Consider the following 22,570-nt stretch of genomic DNA (forward strand, 5'->3'; position numbering starts at 1 on the left):
TATTTTTAACAAGAGGCTTGAAAATAATATTTGAAAAGTTGGGTTTGTCCAACGAAGCCGACACGGAAAAGGGTTATTTTTCATATTTTTACTAATTTTTTAAACGAAGGTTATTTATTTAAATCATAAATAAAATATTTATAATATTGTAAGTCTATAATATTCTAACATAAAACTCTTACATTTATAACACCCACAAAATATGAATTGAGGAATGTACTTTCAAACTTTTTTGTTAAATAACTTTCATATGTCTTTCACATATTTAAAACAAATTCTTGAATAGAATGAAAATGCGAGCCACAAACATGGAAAAATACTTAAATATAAAGAATTCAACCGATACTTTGTTCATCCAGTATTTGTAGTTTGCCAAAAATTTAACATAGAGCTATAGGGGATTATTGTCAGAGTATATTTCACAAATAATGTATTTTTGTATTTTGATACACTTATTCATGGCACATGTTTTATCGTAACGTATTTTTACTTATCAAAAGCAATATTTAACCCTAAGTTTTTCGTTCATTGACTTTTTGTATCATCGAAACACAAATAGTATATCGCCCCTCTAAATATGTACCATCAATTGTTAACAATAAGATACAAACGTTCTTCGTTATAGGTAGATAACTTTATTCTACAGTATTACATTCCACAATTGAGAGTTTTTGAGAGAACACTTTATCTTAACTGAAATCCGGTAAAATATTTCTAATATTATTTCAATTGTAGGAAGAGACAACTCTAGTATCTTAGTCTGTTAGAGCATCAACAATTCCGTTCGCAGTATGCTAAGGGTGGCGGGTTCGATTTTCACCGTCACATCAAATATTAATTTAATTAATAGTTGTGATGGCTGGGCTGGTGTAGTTCATGGCATAATCATGAAGAAGTCACACTCAGCCTCTCAAAATAATTGAGGAGCTGATAAATGAAATGATTAGCGGAAAAGGTGGTAAAACACATATATTTTATCAAAATGTGATATAACAGATACTGATATACTTGTCTTCAGACTTGGGCGAAGATCGTATACTTGTATTGGAGGAACATTTGACACCCAGGGTTGAAACAATTTGATTGTTTGATGATAATGCCCGATTAGTTAATCTTGGTTTCCAAGACGGGTAACTGTTGTTATTTTCTCCTGTTACTCCCTTTTATTAATCAGGCTATCAACAAACCTTAGCCACATTGTTCCTAGCAATTAATTATATTTTTTAAATCATGAACAATCGTGGTGTTGTTTCGTCTTTATCCACGTAACATAGTCATTGTATATCAGTAGATATACATGAATGTCGCCAGGGACTTAGTTTCATCCTACTTTTTATTTGTATTCCTTCCAGAATTATATGTTATGTGGCGTTGATGTAGAACACAATAGACATTCGTAAAAAGTTGTTTATATGTTAAAAAATAATTTTTTTCTTTCATATTATATCTCTTTTTTATAATATATATACTTTTTTCTTCTACTTCATCTTCTTCTGTATACAAAACATCCAGTATCATCTATCACATGTAAAAAATTACACTATTCGCTTTTCTATTTTCATAAAACAATATAAGTAATATTACCATTTATTAGGGCTATGTTGCAAAATATGTTATAGAAAGGGTGAAAAAATTCGTCTAAAACATTATAGCATTTAATCGAAAAAAAACGCGCTAACTACGGAAAAATGCATTAGCCAAAAGTTGTAAGAGACGTAGAGGATATTAGCCTATGTCCATGACTTTAACCTACAATCATCGATAATCTTTAAGCGTATTTTTCTTTCGATTCAATGCAATAATGACATATTTTTAAATCGCATTTACTCCAAAAGATAACGTTTTTCGCAAAAAATGTAATACACAAAAATTGTTAGTTTTCTTATGATGATCAAATTTCTAATTTAAAGTGTGATTCTACCTCTTATCGTTTAGAAATTAAATTGGCTATTAAAGCAACTCGAAGAACTAGGTTCAATCGGATGTCAGAACATAATATCTCCAATGAAACTCTACTATTTTTGTTGGGATCTGGTGAAATATTCAGATGCATAGATTAAAATGGCCCACCCTGAAAAATGTGAGTAGTATAATTTATGTTCTTTTCTCTAAAATGGGCCCTCGTTAAAATTTTGCAGCGTATGGGTAATTTGTCACTGGTAGCTTGATGGATCATCATTATAATCAAAGCCGCATAGCGCTCATGTATTTCCAACATTTTAAATTCTAAATGCGTAAGAAATATAGAAACAACATATTCAAACAAAGAAGAATACTAATGTTTAATTTTTCCACTCACAAACAAACTAAAAAAAATATTTGAAAAGTCTAGACACAATAGCTACAAATCTCTACTCAAACAGTTAAATTTCTTTGAAACATAACCGTATCTAAATCTAGCTTTCACAAGAATGGGGCATCAATAAATGAAATAAGCAAATTGAGTTTGTACATTTCACTGTCGTCAAGTAAATTTAGCAATATCTTGACAAATGGTATAATGGTATTCTCTATTTAGAATTTGTAAATGTAAATATATATTAAATTATATAGGGTGTCTACATTTTGCTTCGTATTTGATCTAGTGGCTGTTTCGTCATTGGGAAGTCTAGGCTGTCTTTCAAGTAACAGAAATTCATTATTGTATTTCCATTGAACGAAATAAGTCATTATACCCTCCAATAAGTAGTCCGAAAACTGTTTGAGCAAGAACGGCGAATGTTCATTTTTTGCGGTAAATGATAGTTTGAAGTACATTCTTCGAACAAAAACAATGTACATTCTCAGAGCACACAGTTTAATTTAAGAAATTCGATTTTTTAATTCTGATTTAAAGTAACTATACTTATATTTAGCTAAAAATTCGATTCAAATAAATTGTACTATTAAGCTCGAAAACAAACTTTAAAATGAAAAAAGTTGGTCTCGATAAAACGCATCAAGTATAGTTACTTGTTTATTTCATATACGTATTAAAATGTGTACCACCCTATATACATAATTATTAAACTTTCTGCATTATACATTAGACTTGGTCTGTTCATTTTAGTTGCATTTATATAATTGAAATACTATTATATTAAATCAATATTTTGCTGTATCATAAAATAATTACTCCTATGGGATTTTCCTAGTCAGCATTGAGATGAAATTTCAAATAATTAAAAACTACTGAGCTGCAGAGAGTGCTTTTCTCGCATTGTTATCAATTTGAACTGAAAGTATTGAATTTAATTATCTATATTTAATTTATTTTCTGATATTTAAGCTTTATACAAATATAATTACAAAAGAATGAGAGGTATCGTGGGACATCCGGTAGGACCTCTATTCCTTTTGTAAATAAATATAGCACTTGCTTTTTTTATTTACAAGATATTTTTCTGAAAATTTTAAAGTAATAATTTTAGAAGTCAAAAACGTGTTTTATTCTTTAAAGAACTTAATTTTATAGCTACTTTATGTCAACCCAATATGTGCGTACATTACGTTTGATTTCATAAGGATATTTATAATGGCATAACATAAAAATTTCATTTCACTTACTTTTAATTATCTCTGTAATCTTTAACTTCTGATAACCTTTGCAACTCATTTTTTTTAAATGATAAGATACAAAATTTGGAGAAAAAATACAAATTAATAATTATAATATTGTTTTTGCATTTTCTCCAAATTTATGGCAAGTTGAATCGATTGAAAAAGTTTTAGTTACCTAGATAACCTAGATGAAAATAGTCGGTTTTTGGTGTCGATTTTTTTGTTACACTTTCTTTTTTAGTTAATAATTAATTGGTCCTATGATTTCTTGAGGAATAGAGGCCCTAAAACTGCTTCTTTTTATCCATGTCAAGTCTTCCCACGTTCTTTGTTTAATGTTTGGGAAGTGCTGTAATTAGCACGATTGTTATTTCCCATATGCGATGATGGATAAAAATATTAATAATATTATTAAATAACTATATTCGTTGCAAAATAAAATATTCTTTGAAGTTTTCTACGATGAAATGTTCGATTTAAAATTCAATTTATCGCAACACACGTTTAAATTCATCGATATGTAAAAAAAAATTTTTATTCACATTTAATACTTACCGTTTATAAAATACATCATACATTCAAGTAGCAATGTAATTGATCAACAATTGCATCACATCCTTTTGAAACCAATAATATGCCGTTGGCAACCCTCCGCTTTTATAAATTATATCAAAATATATATATTATATAGAAACTCTTCTTACTTTGTGAATTGAAAATATATTTATAAATCAGAATAGAAATTTTTATTTTCACAATACAATAATGGGAAAAATCTGTCTTGCCTAAGGTGGAAACTTTAATTATCAAAGATTTAAAGGTATCTCCTACTAGTGTAATTTTTACCCAGTAGGTAATATTTCACTGAAAATCATGCAGAACCGACAGTAGAAAACAGTAAAAAAAAATTATAAAATACCGGCTCTACTCAATAATTTCCTTGTGAGTAATTAGGTACAAATGGATTCATGACGTCGATTTTAAAGAGCAATTTCTCACAAGGAAATTATTGATTGGAGTCGGTAAAATAATTGTTTACTTTTTCGTCGGTTCTATTTTTTGCAAAAATAGAGCCGAGTGAGCTTAAGTCTACCTTTGTACGTAGACGATATTTCAACAAAATCGGTTCTCAGATAAAAATTCAGTGGATGATGTTAAGGTAAAATTTTTATGAAAATGCAGTCGGTGATCGTAAGAACAAATTTTTCGGTACTCTTGAAGTATATCCTATCCAATAGAAAATCTTAAAATTGGACAACTTGGTGTTATCTGACATCGAATTTAAAAAAATGTTGGCGGTGGTCTACATATACCCCTCACTGACGCCCTATACCCCTCTATGATTAAGTTAAGTTGGCTGAATGTTCCTTGGGATCCTATGAGCACGTTACAAGAAATTTCATTAAATTCGGTGCTGTTTCCCAACTTTTCCATGCAGGGGGAGGTATGCTCAATTATTTAAATAAATAAATGACTTCGAAAGTAGGCATATTTAACATTAGTCCAAAACGGTAGATGGATGATATATTTTCATAGATTTCTCCAAAACAGTCAGTGGAAAATAAAACTATTTAAATTAAAGTTTTAACCTTAATATATAAACTGAAAACAAAAAAAAAACCGTTGTGCCCGACTAATTAAGGATTTATGAGCACGGTGGTGGGGACACAATTTAAATTTTGATGGTAAATTTTGTTATAACTTGTCAATATAAGATGAAAAGTAAGAATAAAATTTTTCGATATCTGGAGTAAATTTCGAAAATTGAAAATTTTGTTTAATTATGTGGCTTTCAATTTTTCGAAAACCAAGGCAGATATCGAAAAAAATTATTCTTATTTTTCGTCTACATTCATGAAGTTTTAGCATAAATAATCATCAAAGTTGAAAATAAAGTACAAATAATTTCAACCACAAGTCTAAACTTGCCTTGGCGCTCATACTACCTTAATCAAATCTCATCCATAAATAAGAATGAATTCTGCAAACTGAATTAACAACATTATTTTATAGAAAAGCTAGACAATTTTTTATATTAGTAATATATTTATTTATCTGTACTTCAAAACCATAAAATATTTTCCATTTGGTAAATTGTGTGTGTGTGTGGTTAACATCAACTATTTTATGATTATTTATGTGTTTAAGTTTAAGGTATATCTAGATATAAATTATTATAAGATTCAAAAGGTTTATATTATATGCTTATGCTTGCTTACTCTACCGCCATCATAAATAATATATATATAAATATATTTTTGGCAACAGATTTGATTGTGGATCTGGTATTGGTGTTGTACGAACAGAAGAAACAGTGTTACTCAACCAATGGAATCGTTTAACATTATACAGACATCGATGGGATGCATGGATACAATTAAACGGTGGTAAACATGTTAAAGGACGCTCTAAGGTAAGTCATTCGTCATTTTTAGTTTGAATAATTAAATTGCTTACCATTAATTACGTCTTTTTTATGGTAATAAGAATACTTTTTCAATAAGCTTTTGTCCTAAATTGGAAAAATTTGTTCATAAGTTATTGGTTCATTGGTATTTGATTTACAGCAAAACAGTATTATTTAAAACAAAAAAATTCAAATTTACTCTGAAAACAATGTAATGTGAGGATGTTCTCAATTCGACTGTATTTTTTTAAAATGTTTGTTACCTCAGAACTTTCGACTAGGTGAACCGATTCTGATGACTCTTTTTCTATTTGAAAGATGTTGCATCCCGTGTGGACCCATTTCAATTTGATCCAGTTCTGACTATAGCATCCATGAGAAAACGATAAAAGTCTTAAATTTGCATTAAGTATGTGCGCAACTAATGGGCAATCGGCAATCTCAGATTCAAACATTGTGCCTTTTACTTCTATTAGACTTCTTGGAAAAAAGATTCCTCAGGTCGTCAGGCAACATCTGCCGTTTATTGTGTGATACGCTCCGCTCGGCCGGCTTACATTTCGCGTCAGGAAATCCACTGTATCTCTGAAAATAATTTTTAAAAATTCTTTGCAAAAAAGGTCTTTTTTCAAATTCCTAGATGAAAAATTTGACGTTTCATCCTAATTTCCTAGCTTGATTTGAGGAGTTGTAAAATAATTTTAAGGTATGTAAATTATTAGCAAGCAGTTGAGTGTAGGATATTACAATAAACATATTCTATACGATTTTTGTCACTTACTTTTTAATATTTCCATTGATTGTAGCCCAAACAATTTTAAAACGCGATACAAATATAAATATTTTTAACTTAAGGGTATTAATTATTCGAGGAAATACAATTATTAGCCAATTGTGAAAGTTGTTTGTTTGGTGCAAACTTAAATAAATAAGATGTACTAAGTAAACATTCAACTGATAATGGTAACCATTAATGAACAGATAAACACTATCTGTGCAATATGAACTTGAAAGTTTGAGAACGAGACATTATTATTAACTTGTATGTACGTTATAGTCAGGAAAACACCATAGTATTTCTTAGTAATACATAAGCTCTACACTATAAACTTCCGTGAAATAGTTGTATATGTATTTACTTACAAACATCAAATTATTGGAAGTCTACATGTAAATAATTCATTGGTAGACAATATGCTGTAGGCTAATATAGAAGCTTTTTATTCAGCTTTAAACATACAAGATACTTAAATACTTTTACACATTAACACAATCAACAATCTCATAAATATAAGAAGTGAGAATTGGCTGTAGACCTAAAGACTTTCTAAATAAGCATATCAAAACTAACAAAAAAACTCTTTACCAAATTTCGATCGGAGGCCTAATTTGAGAGATATTGTTATGGAAATAAATAGAAATTTTTGTGCATTGACAAACCATTTAATTGGATAGAGAATTTTATGCTCTTTCAAATAAGTTATCAGTAGGTACGGGGTGCCATTTGAAATTTAAAAATGAGGGTGGGCGGGGGTGAAGGAATGAAAATAATAATTTTTGAACTTCCCCGCCGATATCTTATCGATATCACATCAAGTCAAGAGTTATGAAGGGTGGATATCATCCATCTGCTGTCTAGTCTTTCTCAAGAATGAATCGATCGATTTCATTTTTATTATCATGGTTGACAAGAAAATTTTATGCGCTTTCAAAAATGATGTATAACAAGAAAAGGGGTGTCATTTGAAATTTCAAAGTTGGGGTGGCAAAGAGAGAAGGGACAAAATCTTAAATTATCAAGATACCAATTTTGAGCTGCCTCTTCCATATCTCAGGTTGAATTTTTTTAAATGAACACAATGTGTATTTTACTATGACAACTCCTGCCAAGTGACAAGTACCTACAGCATGTATCATTAATATTATAGAAAATGGAAAATATGAGATTCCTAGGTAAAAATAAGAAAAAAGTTCAATTAAATCAAAAACTTTCAATATTAAATAAATTTGATGTTTTGTTATATAGTGTACCCGTTGGGTAATTATCAGTTTCAAACAATAGATGCCTTGTAGTACAATAGACGTACTATGTAGTATAATTTATATATGATAAAAACTGGAAGATTTATGGTGTACGCCGGCTGAGTAGCTATGTAGTCATTCGTTATCGGTGGGTAACAACTATGCCCGCCAGGTTATTATCAGTTTCAAAAAATTGATGTTTTGTCGGCAGCATAAAAATATACAAGCTATATACACACATTACTAAAAAGTGCAAAGTGCGCACGATAGGCTACGCACCAAAAACGTAACGAGGTCCTTCGGTCGCCTGATTTTACCCCTCATATTTTTTTCATGCCGGGCGCCTTATATGAAAATCGATCCTTAAGCAATAAACTACAAAAAATCATGTAGACATGATATGGTAAGAAGCTTCTTATTTTCATATTTCAAAATATGGGAAGATTAAGTTTTGAATTAATTTGTGACATGGTGTATATCAAAACAGCGTCTTTAATCAAATGTTAATAGGATTTTTTTTTTTTTGACAAACTTTAAAGCGGAAGTTTTTTACAAGTTTATGTTGCACCTTGTAATTATTGTATACAAGAACTGAAATAGAAGGTTTATTCAAATTGAATAATGTATATTATGGAACAATAAATAGTTTTGAACACGAGTAAGGCGGAACTCTTTCATATTATAAAGTTGAACTTATTAAATCATCATACACATTGTTACTTAATATAGATAGGTACAAAACACATTAGATAAAATTATTAAGATTGGATGATTCGAGAATTATTTAGGTATAGTACAGTTAAAGATGTTGCAAATAAGGGAAAATGAATGAAACCGCTCGCATTTTGCTAAAACCTCATGGAATGTATTTCTTACGTGTCAAATATCATTGGTAACGCATGAGCTAGTGGTACAAATGTTTCTATTTGTTAATCAAAAATAAATTGTTAATCCAATGAAACGGTCAATGTTAAAGTTGATTCACAAAATTATTAAATGGACAACTTGAATTACGTATACATGTATAATAGTTTTCGATTATTTGACAAACACTTAACATTTACGTCATACAAGTTGCCTATTTACTAATTTTTTTTAAGTGAACTTTAACGTTGATCGTTTCATTGAATTAACAATTTATTGTTTATTAACAAATAGAAACATTGCGCACTAACTCATGCGTTACTAAAGAGGTTTCAGCTAAATGCGAAACTTCTTCTTTCATTTTCCTTTATTAGCCGATTTTTGTTGTTATTTTTGTTTATCTTTTACTGTACTAATTATAATTTAGCTATTTAACAACATCGTTAGCGGAATATGCTTACTATAGACGTCAATAGATATATAAGTGCAAGAGACGATATAAGGTCGAACTTCACCCATCGGATAACCGGATGAGACATATAGTTTTTCTATCGAAAACTGTCCATGGCTATTTTTAATTAAATTAATTTTAATCAATTTTTCCATGAACGATTTTTTTTCCGGCAAGCCTATATATAACATTATTTTCGTAATTAAATTATCTTTCTTCTGATACCAATTTCGATTGGTTAAAGGATCGGTGTAGATGAATACTTTTTGATAGAAAAACTACGATAGGTGTCTTTAAAAATCAATAAAATTTTTAAAAAAATATGGCTTACCTGTTTATTAGATGAGTGAATGATCTTACACCGTCTCTCTTAGACCATATAGATATTTTTATTATGCAACTTTTACCAGCTTCTGTGTAATTTTTTCGTTTTTTTTCTATTCGTAATGTGCGTTTTCCATTGAATTGTACATTTTCGTACTCATATGTTGGTTGTATTGAGATAGCAAAAGCTATTAAAAGTATTATGCATGAGTGACTTTGAAAAATATAAAATACACTAACTTTAAATAATTGTAAAAATTTAGTTTTACAATAAAAATATATTAATTGTATCACTAACATAGCAGTGTGAAACGTTTGTGTCTTGTGTATACACAGACATATACACATTAAAATGGCCAGAGTAGGTTACATATAATTTAAGGCATTCACATATAAAAGGATGAATAAATTGAATTGAATTAAATTGAGTGAATAACCTGGTACATTAAATTATACATATTACACGAATGAAAATACCAAAAATACCAAAGTTTATAACTAACCACCAAACACGCTATAGTTTTATTATCATTTAGTTGATAAAGCTGGGGCATGGCTACCAATATAATAATATTTAATGAGAAAATCAATACAATATGAATATTATTTATTTCATTTTGATAATGTGTTGTTAGTTGTTATATTTTTTCGGCGTGAATTTTGTTTGTATAACATACCCACATGTGAAAGGGAAGGGTGTGATTACGCACACAGTTGTAATTGTATTTATTTTTTCATGAATATTATAATATTTACCAGGTTGGTACCAGCAGGCTTCGCTGGGATTAAAAGTAAAAACCACCGCAAATGAATTATATTTCGCTCAACATTTTAACAAAAATATTTAATTTACGGTTCAAAATTATACTCATAGGCGTAGTGCCTTAGTCATGGACTATATTTAATTTTTTTTTTTATATATACATACCTTAATTAATTATAGCTCATGCGTTATTCTGATGTATGAGCTATATTACAAGTTTCATTCTATTCCGCTTCACTGGGCATAAAAGTAAAAACCACCGCTTTATAGGCCTCACTTCTCTTGATCTCACTTATCTCCCTTCCATAACACTTGAAGAGATTGTTATACGCAGCTAAAAGGTTTGAACAGTTTTCAATTTGTTTAATTGTAAAATAGTCATAATTCATTCAGTATATCAGAAAAGATAGCCAGCTAGTTTTAGCGTGAAAGCGTAACAAACAAACATCCCTACTTTCACATTTATAATATATAGGGATAGAGATATTAAGGGTATTTGGTTAAAATTTCAGAATATTATTACTATCAATGCAAATTTTTAAATAAAAATCACTGAAAAATCTAGTTTTAAACAATCTAAGACCACTACATCGTACAAAGTATTATAATACAAATAGTTGTAAACAGCCATATTCTTATCTTAAACTTTGTTTCGTTTATATTTCAAAACTAATAATCATAAAAACAATAGAGAAATATTTATCTTTTTCAAAGTTTTGCTCTACCAAACATTAAACAAAAATATTACAAATCGTAGTTTAGAAATACCTACTAATAAAGTCGAAATTTAAATAAGTAAACGTTGTGGAATAACAACCTATACATATTTTTAAATAGAAACTTTGATTTTTGAACCTCACACGACCTGTACTTATAGAGTAAGACACAAAAAAACTGAAAAATACATTTTGGCACCAATTTGTCTTCCAGAATGTTTTATTAAATCCATTTTTTAAACTAAAAGCAAATTATTCTAAGTAATTACAGGTTTTCGTAAACTGTCCAGAAAAAGTGAATAAGGTTCCTCATATTTGCGGAATTTAAGACCCACCTAAATTGTCAATGCTATAAAAGCATAAAATTAGAATGAGTGCAAAGTAAAAATTAAAACTTTTAGAAATATTTAACTTTTTAAAAACCGAGTTAACTTTTTAAAAGCCTAAAAAACTACCGTTTCTTAGAATGAATAATTATAAAACTACACAGTAAAATGTAGCTTTGACAAAGCCTCGTTCGTCACTGACAAGATGGCGGCGAAAACGACTGCGGATCAATACCATAGCGTTAACACCAATGTATCGCAAGTGTGCCTAAAAAGTGAAGTGAGTGGACATTGTTTTACTGCGAAATTTCAAATGTTGGCCTCATTACCCTTTGGGCCTTATTTTCCTCAGGTACCGTAGTCGATAAATTATCCCCCTTTTGTTCACAATTTCGTTTAACCTCTAAAATTGTCAATGTTTCCCTAATATATTATGCATGTATTATACATAAAAACCTTCCTCTTGAATAACTCTATCTATTAGAAAAACCGCATCAAAATCTGTGGCGTAATTTTAAAGATCTGAGCATACATAGGGACATAGGGACAGATAGCGAGAAGCGACCTCACATTACTCAATGTAGTCTGCATATGAAGGTAAAGGACTAGGTAAAGGTAAAAGTACATGCACCAAACAACAAAATGAACATAATATTAAAATATTCTAACACACTAATACTGGTAATTTTTCAAAATGGAAAATGTAGTGTAAGTAAGCGTATCTTCTTTCTTACAGAAGAAAACTATGATACGTTATCTCCAATATAGACGGCAATTTTGTTGAAATGTTCATAAGTATGTTCATGTCTCAACTCCACTAACAAAACAGTCAAATTAGAGTATATTATTTTTGTCTAGGTATTTTATTAACACTTGCAATTTAAATGAATATTTGATGGGGTTATAGTCTGCCTGTAAAATAATAAGTCTATTAAGGTCTCTCAAATAATTCATTGAATAAATTGTTGCAAATCTATATCTTCCTAGCTCCCAGTTAACAGTACAGAGGATCTAAACCAGGCATGAGCGAGTTATTTTAAGTTGAAGTCACCATTGTTATAACTTTATTGTGTGTCTCTTTATCCAAATCTGCATTGCTCATAGAGGAGGAGCGAGACGGGTATACTAATCTTCTACCTACCTATTCTCTAATAGTAATGAGATAGGTAGAAAAAAAATGTTGTCTCTCTATCTTGCTCGTATTTTAGGTTGACGCTGGTTAGATTATCACTGGCATACTCGTTTTTTAAGTGAGGAGTCTGAGGCAGTCACATTTGCCCTCTTCAGTTTTTGAAGGACGTTGATGTTTATCTTCAGTTGAAAGTATCCAATTTGCATTTTGACGTTTATTCAATATACGTCAAAACTAGGGATATTATGACGACTCTAAGAAAATAAAGTTCTAAAAAAAATGCAATGATTGTTTTACTGTGTTTTTATATCTTGGATGCTCCTAATAGTCATGCACTTAATTCCCAGTTATGTAATGAGCTTACACTCAAATGATTAACTTAAACTAAGGATATTATGAGAACTCTCAGAAAACGAAGTTCCAAAAGGTATGGTTAGGTACTATCGTTTCTTCAAATCTTGAATCCTGATAATAGTAATTCACTTAATTACTAAGTAATAGTTATTCACTTCATTTCTTGTGACCTTAGTTTTTGTTAAACAGCATCCACCAGCCCTTCGTCTTCATTACGTTATAATAGAAATACTTATTGAATTTGTTGATAGTCACGTTTTGTAACACGATACACTGCATCAAAACTTTCTTTAATTTGCGTGTAAGAAATAAATTATTTTGAAATAAAGTGGCGTGTAAACATCTCTGATTGAAAATCATCTTCATTAATCTTAATTAATGACGTTAAAGTATAATCAAGATTAACATAATTATAGACAACTACCTCTTATTGTCAAAAGTTCCATTTCAGTCGATACCTGTAATAATGTTAATAAAATATCCAGAATTCATGGTACGGTGTGACTATCTCAATCTTCATCTTATAACATTCAGACACACCAGCACACACACCTTATGTAACATAGATAAAGCTAGGGTCGGATTTTGTTTTGATCTCTTCGTAAGGTAAGTAGTTTATGTATATTATAATACTAAAGGTACTAACTTCACTAGGGGGATGAAAATAAAATCAATGATTTACCAAAGGGAAAATGTTGCACAAACAAATGCATTTATTTATATTATTTATTTGTACCTGTAGAAAAATAAATGGTTAATATATCACTAAAAATACATTATACTTGAAGTATTCTAGCAAGAAAAAGAGGCACTCGATCATGACTTGAATATAAGGTGCGTTAAAAGCTGTTTCGGGAAGCTAGAAACTTAGAAGCAATAAATGATTTTTTTAAGGTAGTACCAGCGCCAAGGCAAGTTTAGGCTTGTAAATTATTTGTACCTTATTTTCAACTTTGATTATGAATTTTGTTATAACGTCCAGAATGTAGACGAAAAATAAAATTTTTCAATATGTGCGTTGGTTTTCGAAATATCGAAAACAAAATAATTAAACAAAATTTGCTTTTTTCTTTTAATAATTTATTAAGGTTTTAACTTTAATTTAAATAGTTAGTTTTTAATTTCCACCCACTAGTTTTTGGAGAAATCCATGACCAATGTTAAATATGCTTTTGAAATCATTTATTTATTTACACAGTCAGGCAATCCCCCCCCCCCTTAAAATTTTCAGAATTGATTTACACTTAGTCCAACTTCATCAAGCTTTTTATCAAAAATTGTCCTGGCGCTCGTACATCCTTGAACGATATGAACTACAATACCAATTCCCTAAATTTTTCCAATCCAAATATTCTTATGCCGTATTTTTTGGAGGAGGAAAACTGTAAGTCTGTTGCCTAACAACTGTAAGTCTGTTCACGGCCGTATTGTTAGGTAGTTTATTTGGTATCAGAATATCAATGTTATTTTAAATTTCAACAACCATTTTAATTTTTTTGTAGTTTATAATTTATTTTCGAATAGCAAATCTGTTTTAAAACCCATCATATCGTTTCCAAAGGCAGAATACCGCCTGTCCGTAGAGTTCTTAATAACTTTTTATTGAGAATTACTTTAGATAGTAAAATGTTTCAGGCAAAAGTCTGTTCGTCTCAAATTTGAAAAAATCGAATTCGTAAATAATAATACCTGTCGTAAATAAAATAAATTAAACAGAAATTCATGTCAATATAACTGTTTCTCCTAGGAGGTATTACAAGATTTTTCAAAATTCATCTTTGTAATTTAAATCTCTTTTCTACCACCCTTACTGTATCTGCCGCAAAAAAAATTTTTTTTAGGCGAATTTTTATCAATTTTTGCCGAGTCTTTTGGATTTACGAAGATGCGTTTCCAACAAAGGAGATTACCATTTTTACATCAAAATAATTTAAAATTTAAGCGATCTTCTATCTCTGATCAGTTAGAAGCTCGAGTTAACTATGAAATGAATCTGTAATTTAAGTCCAATTCAAGGTTATATTCGTTTGAGTTTATATAACTTTTATTTGAAATAGTTTTCTATATCTGGATTATCACACAATATACTTCTATTAGGAATTTTTTATATTAAACTATTCAAGGACTTTCGTTACAGACTGTACACCCACCTTTTGTAGAATATTCTATATGGCAATTATTAGATAAATTCATTTTTTTTCTTATATATCTATAAATACATAAATATATGAGATGAAAAAGAAAGATTTCTCTCGTCCTTTTATTATTCGAGGAAATGTTATATACGGTAAGCGTAATAAAAGTTCACAAAGTGTAAACATTAATAATAAAATATTACATTATGTCAAGATTAAGGGTCAACTTACCTACATTAATATTAGTTTTTATACATTATATAATTTTATATTTACAGAATGTAACAGAAAATATATTAATCTGAACTCTATGTAAGATACCTTGCCCATAGGTTTAAGATGCAGTGACTATCTGAATAAAACACTCAGGTTGCTTGGCTGATAAATGCATCTGTTTCTTGTAGGTATACCACTAGTTCGAGTTACATCTAGGCATATAACTATCACGATTATTATAACAGAGTACATGCGTTAAGCATGCATCTAAGTAAGAGGTATTATAGATGTTATATGAAATTGCAAAAGTGATTTGAATCGTGGCTTCGATGTCTTTTATGCTACACAACAGTTCTTCTGTTGTATGCCTGCAGAGAGTGGGGTCAGGATATGTATATAATACCTCTGACTTAGATGCATTGCTTAACGAATGTATTCTGTTATATACCATCCAGGATATCATCTCAACTATTTATTTTAATTTTTGATAGGAAGGGAGGAATCAAACGCCGTTCGAAATCATTTGCTTACAAACTTAAGTTATTTCCAGCATGGTATATGCTATGCGAAAGCTATGGCTAAATTTTTTTCGACAGAATATAGCGAGAAGTTAAATTCAAAAACTTAATTGGGCTATTAATTCCCAAAGTTTCAAAGACTAAAATTTTTCGATAACTTGAGTAATTTTCAAAATGTCGAAAATTGAAAGGTTTCTTTAATTATTTAGCTTTCGGTATTTCGAAAACCAAGGCAAATATCGAAAAATTTTATTTATATTTTTCGTCTACGTGCATGGAGTTATAAAAAAATTCATCATTGAAAATAAGGTACAAATAATTTCAACCACAAGTCTTAACTTGCCTTGAAGCTCGTACTACCTTAAGTGATTTAAGGCACTTCGTATAATCTATCCGGTTCATATTTAATTCACTTAGTATTATTATTAAATGTTGCAATACAATTTCAGAAAAATCATGTACCTTTGGTAATTTAATTTCGTGAAGGGGTTCGTAAATACGCAGAACTTTTAAGTAGGCAGGTACAATCTATGATACGGAATCCATACAAAGCGTCCAATAATTTAATTGAATATTAAACGTATAATGCGAATGAATGTTGCCTGCAGACAAAAGATATTTATTTATAAAATAAAAGAAATTCATAAGAACAATTCTATTTGGGAAAAAAAAAAAGATAAAATTTTACTTTGAAATTGGTTTTACCATACGTATTCATGTTAGTTTTATAACAATTTTTTTACATCAATTGTTTGATTTCCATTGGGGAAAAATTCTTTTGCAACTTATTTTAAGGTACACACAAACATAAATATATAAGACGTGAATATTCTTTAAAAGAAACGAAAAAAAAAGAAGAAATTTATGTTTGTGCGTGAGAATAAAACTTTAATGGCGATTCGAATTTTTTTTAAATGCATTCTCACTATAGCAAAATTTATCCAAAAATACAGTATACATACAAGAAGTAACAAAATAAGTGCTACTGTGTACAATTAACCAAAAATTTAACTACCCTAGCATACAGGAACCCACTATAAAAGATAGAAGGTTGCAAAGTATGATACTCTTTCTGATAATACCCAAAAAATAGTTTAGTTTCCATAGGTTTTTAACGAATTGCAAATTTTTTAGGATTTTCGAACAGTAGGTTTTTTATTGATCTTAATACCATTTGCACTCCATCTGATAGTTTAAAGGTAGTGAAAAGGGTGGTCCAAATTATTTTTAACGATCGAAATTCGCAAGCTTACCATAGTTTATATAACATCTTGACAAGTATGTGTTAAATTACACTATGTATGGGATTCCATGATGCTATACCATTTATATAAAATTAATTTCAAAAGTATTTCAAAATTGAACTATTTACAAAATCTTTGCACAAGAATAAGGAAAAAAGTTAATATCAGCCTTTGATTAAAGACTATCTAACTTTTTATCTAAAACTACATAATTTTAGTTCTTCTATAAAGCTTTTTAAAAAGATCTTATTTTTTCAATCGACAAACAAAAAAGAACGAAATGTCGTAGGACACCTGGACACTATCGTAGAACACCACCTTCTTACATTATAAATGTAGAGCTTACTTTTTTATTTACAAGATATTTTTCTGAAAGTTTAAGGTATTCATTTCAGAAGTCAAATACTTGTTTCCTTCTTTCCAAAATTTATTTTAGCTATTTTTACTTTTTACTGTATCAATTAACTGTAATATTAGTTTCAAAAAGATATAATTCTGATTTAGTAGTCAATCTAATATGTGCGTACTTGCATTTGGTTTGATGAGGATATTTATTATGACATAACATAAAATTTCCTTGTACTTACTTTCAATTATCTCTATTATCTTTAACTTCTGATAACTCACGTCCACATTTTTTTAAATGAAAAAACAATAAATTTTTATAAAAAAATACAAATTGACAAATTATAAAAATATTTTTGCATATTCTCAAAATTCATGTCAAGCTCGAGCTCTTGAAAAAGTTTCAGTTTCCTAAGTAATCTAGATGAAAATAGTCGGTTTTTTATGTCGTTTTTTTTTGTTGCACGTTTTTTAATTTTATCTCCCAACCAGCAAACAAATCAGAACGATAACGTGCGATAAGGAACATAGTTCCATAAACTATAATGATCAAATTGAATCTTTTAGTTCAAAATAATCAAACACATCCGTATGAATATGATATGAAATGTAAATAATACTTATGCTTAGTATATTTTTCCAGTTCTAAAGGCACGTCTAGACGCATTGATTATTAACTACTAACATACCAACCCATCATCTACAACAGCTCCGTTAGAATTTTTACTTTAGTTATTATTTCCAACTGTATTCATGCTTATACCGTATTTCATCTTTTGTTGTCGTCAACATAACACAGTTAAAAGATATTACAAATACAGAAACGATAACTGAAATATATATTCTCTTTACAGAGTGCTTCAATGTTCACTTGGCGTGCAAGTGAACAAGTCCGGCAAGATGTTGACGAGTATGCTCACGAACATATCGCCAATGTATCGAAACCCTTAAGGTTAAGCCCTACATTCTATTAACTTTAAACGCTATTGTACCATGTACCTATATGAAATATACTAAGGTAAACTAAGTTTAGTCCCAAGTTTGTAACGCTTAAAAATATTGATACCATAAACAAAATTTTAGTATAGGTGTTCATAAAATCACCTAATTAGTCCATGTCCGGTTGTCTGTCTGTCTGTCCGCTTGTCATCACGATTACTCAAAAACGAAAAGAGATATCAAGTTGAAATTTTAATAGCGTGCTTTGGACGTAAAAAGTGAGGTCGAGTTCATAAATGAGCAACATATGTCAATTAGGTCTTGGGTCCGTTGGGCCCATCTTGTAAACCGTTAGATATAGAACAAAAGTTTAAATGTAAAAAATGTTCTTTATAAAAAACTAAACAACTTTTGTTTGAACTATTTTTTCGTAAACATCAAAGTTTACCCGTGAGAGAGCAAATTATGCGCGAATTGTATAATATGTATAATATGGGAATACCAGTTATATATGTGTAACATGTATGTATCTGTAATGTGACAAAGTAATCAACACTGTCTATACATGGTATTTGAGCAATTAACTCAGTCAATTGTTTGTTTCCACTTGTTTATTTTTTACTTTAGAACACTCTGTGAATAGATAGTGGAAACGAAAATATTATCATCAAACAAAAACTGTCACATTTATACTTTATATATGTATATAGAGGATAATGTTTGTAAGAATAAGAAAAATATTAGAAGATTATTCTACCACATATTGCCAACAACAAAATATTATTTTATGTAGAAAAAATATACATCATATGTCTTGAATCTTTATATTAACAATAATATGATACATTACACACCCAGTTTCAAAGTTTTATTTTAATAAAAATCTGTATGTCAAGCTCAGGGACGAATTTAATGAAGTAGGTTCGGGGTCAACCCCCACTCCCCTGGGAATTATTAATTCATTATTTAATATAATTTTTATAACTTCAATTCAATAAATGGTTTAAAATCACAAAAATCAAAAAAAAAGGTAGATGATGTCATCGCCTCCCCCTGTATTAAATTCTGAATTCGCACCTGGTCAAGTCCATATTTCACTACGGTGCTGTCTTTCCTTGAAAAACAAGGAATTTTGTTTTGCGATATTCGGTTTTTCTCACTCCAAAAAAGTGAGATTTAATAAAGTATAAGCCGTAAGATTGAAAAAGGTCTCAAACCGAATTGCCAAATGAGCCTTGTTGGTAATTCGTATTTACTTGTTTATTCTTATGGTAATAGTCAAAATAGACGAAGAATTAAAGGTGGCCTCACACTATCAGAACATCTCCAGAATTTCCATTAATGTGCGGTGCACATCACACTTCTGTTGCACAATCAAAATTTCACATGAGTATTTCTGATAATACTTAAGAGATACAGAATATGTACGGTGGCCATCTGTTGACATAAATATTTGCCCAGGAAAGCTCTCAATAAACTCTTAACAAAAATGTGTAGCTTGGAATGAGCTACGTAAGGATAACCTTAATTTTACCTTGAACCGTTAAGATAATCACTTGCCTTTTTTAACGATATTTAAAGGTCATCATCAGATGGCCCCTTTCAAATTCAACAACTTGTATTCAGACTTTTTTTATAGAGATCTTTCCAAAAAAAAGTAGAAAAAAAATGTGTAGACTAAAATGGCCTACCGTGAATGTTCTTTTACTCGCATTTTATTATAATGTACATATGCGAAATTATAAGCAGAAGTAGGTTGATAACGTGTTATCACACGTATATGAATGATATTAGGGTTAATACTCCTAGTCCACTTGTATAACTATTTGAACATCGAACATTCTCCTCAGTTAAATAAAAATATGTAAATCTTATTAACTAAACGTTACTTTGAAACAAACAAAAGCATTATTTTGTACCTAGTTTTGCCGTATAAACAAACAAAGATGCAATGGACATTTAAGCTGACTATACAAAAACTAATAATACAAATTGTAATAGTAAGAGAGCCAGCCGCTCATAGTAAACTGTTAACTTAGTAAGTCATAAGCTTTAATAAGAACTTCAGAGTCATTTAAAAGACAAATTTAAATCAAAAACCTTTCAGAAATTGTTAAATAGTAGCGATTTTCGTATTTTGACGCCAGAAAACCTGTTTTTCTAGCTTTTGCCATGTTTACAAAAACATTCAAAATTTGTGGTCTTCTATCTATTTTTAGTTACTTTGAAGATAAATTATATATTTTTAATTTTTTAATAATAAAAATAATGATCGATAAACATTTTCACCAGAAGATATTTAGAATTTTGACCCAACGATAAACCACCGAAACAAAAAAATTGAACATTGATATAATCAATGTCAGTATACTGCACCCAGCTCTTTAACCACAATATTTTTGTGCAAATAATTGTATTCTCAGAAATCTTTAGTACATAATTAGAAAGAATAAGAGCATTTAAAAGAGCATTTTACAAAATAAACGATTAAAATATGAAATTATTTACAAATAGGTTAATAGTTTTTACTAAATTTGGCATACATCCAATTTTCGTTGGCAGTCAAAACAGTAACTATCTATATTGCATCTTCATGTTATATGTATGTCTACTTTATTATTCCAAAATAAAATGAGTAGGTATTATCTGAATATGAAAAATTACTTTAAAATATCTGACATATTTCTATGTTTGTAAATTTTTTACAAATAAATAGAGAAATATTGGTAAGGACTATTATGAAATTGGGCTACAAATAAGGAAAATAAAAGATAATCCAATGAGATCACCTAATCACCTGATTCAATTCGTTAGCTTAAATTATATTTTCATGGTACGTAAAGATGGTGGCAGATCAAAATGTACGATACTTTTGCTTTGAAAGAAACTGTCGAAGAAAGCATATCGAAAATTTAGTTTTAAATTATTTGTCGAGCTACGGTTTTGTTGACATTTGATTCAGTGGGATGTTTTAAGTAGTAAAAAAGAAAGAATATGAATATCACGAAACAAGAATATTTTTTGAGTTTAAGAAGTTTTTCCCAATTAAACGTATGAAAATGGAAAAGAAACAGAAGCGAACAAAATATATTTGGTTAAGGGCTCGAAAAATAGAAAATGAATTTTGCTATTTGCTTTTAACCGACATTGAAATTCTTTTAACATCCCCTCTAGCACGTCAAAACAAACTTTCCATAAACACGGAAATCGAAAACTCAATTCCCATTTGCAATTCTATTTACGCAACATTTCAGTCACTGATTCTTCGATTATTTTTATTGTAAAATATACATTTATCGATTCTCACAAAAGTCTAACTAGATTAAAATAATTACGCATTTTAAACTTTATGGGCTCAGGGTCTATTTATAATATATTCAATTTCAAAGATATAAGTTTTCTCATAAATTGAAACATACAAATTATTCTAAAATTTCTTCAACAACAAAGTAACTAACACGTTGTTGTATACTATTCAGTTTACTGAACTTCATGATTAAGTTATGAATAAATATGTATCAATATTTGTATTTCATTTTTACAATATTCTTATTCAACCTCGACTTTCAAACTATCGAATATGTTTTCGATATATATTTTGTATGATATACACACCATTATCTATAGATACAAATGTATATTATGTCTGCGTACGTTTATATTATAGAGTGTCCGATTTCCCATACCGTAGAATACCATAGCGACGAAAATACAATGTATCCAGATCAAAATTTCTCCATATGAAATATCTAGGTATAAGATAGTAGGATTCAAAGTTATTAGTTCAGGATTCAAATTTATTTCCGGAAAAGCATTACCAATATTCCTGCAATGAGTTGCCTAGAAAAATGGTGGCAAGACTTCGAAAACCTCATTTTTATCGATTTCTATAAAAGCCTCTCATTTTGAGCACAAGGATTAGAAACTGCAGAACCCAACCAACTATTCTATAGACAAACTCAACCCAACCAACAATACTTCGTATTTTTTTTATAAACTTCGGGTCTATAAAATTTTCGGTATATACCATAAAATAAGAAACTGGCTGATCGATCAACGCACATTTGAAACCGCTGGGTCTAGAAGTATGAAATTATGTACACACGTTCCTTTAATGACGTAAATATGCACAAAGAAGAAATTTTTGGAAATTCGTCCCCTAAGGTGTTAAAACGTGGGTTGAAGTTTGGCCAGTTTTGAAGTTAGAAATGCAAAAATAGATCTATGTACTCTTGGTTCAAAACAAAAGTTTACTTATCACTTTTTTTATTTCA

At 29.4% G+C, this 22,570-nt stretch overlaps 1 protein-coding gene across 1 annotated transcript in view; it reads left to right on the top strand.

Moving 5' to 3' along the window:
* The window catches only part of LOC123297451 (pikachurin-like), a 123,737-nt gene that overhangs the window by 80,494 nt on the left and 20,673 nt on the right, over nucleotides 1-22,570 (top strand). The window contains exon 3 of the mRNA XM_044879114.1: nucleotides 5,809-5,953. Within this exon, the coding sequence (XP_044735049.1) occupies nucleotides 5,809-5,953 (145 nt within the window). The remainder of the gene's footprint in view (nucleotides 1-5,808; nucleotides 5,954-22,570) is intronic.

Source organism: Chrysoperla carnea, chromosome 4, assembly GCF_905475395.1.
Source record: "Chrysoperla carnea chromosome 4, inChrCarn1.1, whole genome shotgun sequence".
NCBI lineage: Eukaryota > Metazoa > Arthropoda > Insecta > Neuroptera > Chrysopidae > Chrysoperla > Chrysoperla carnea.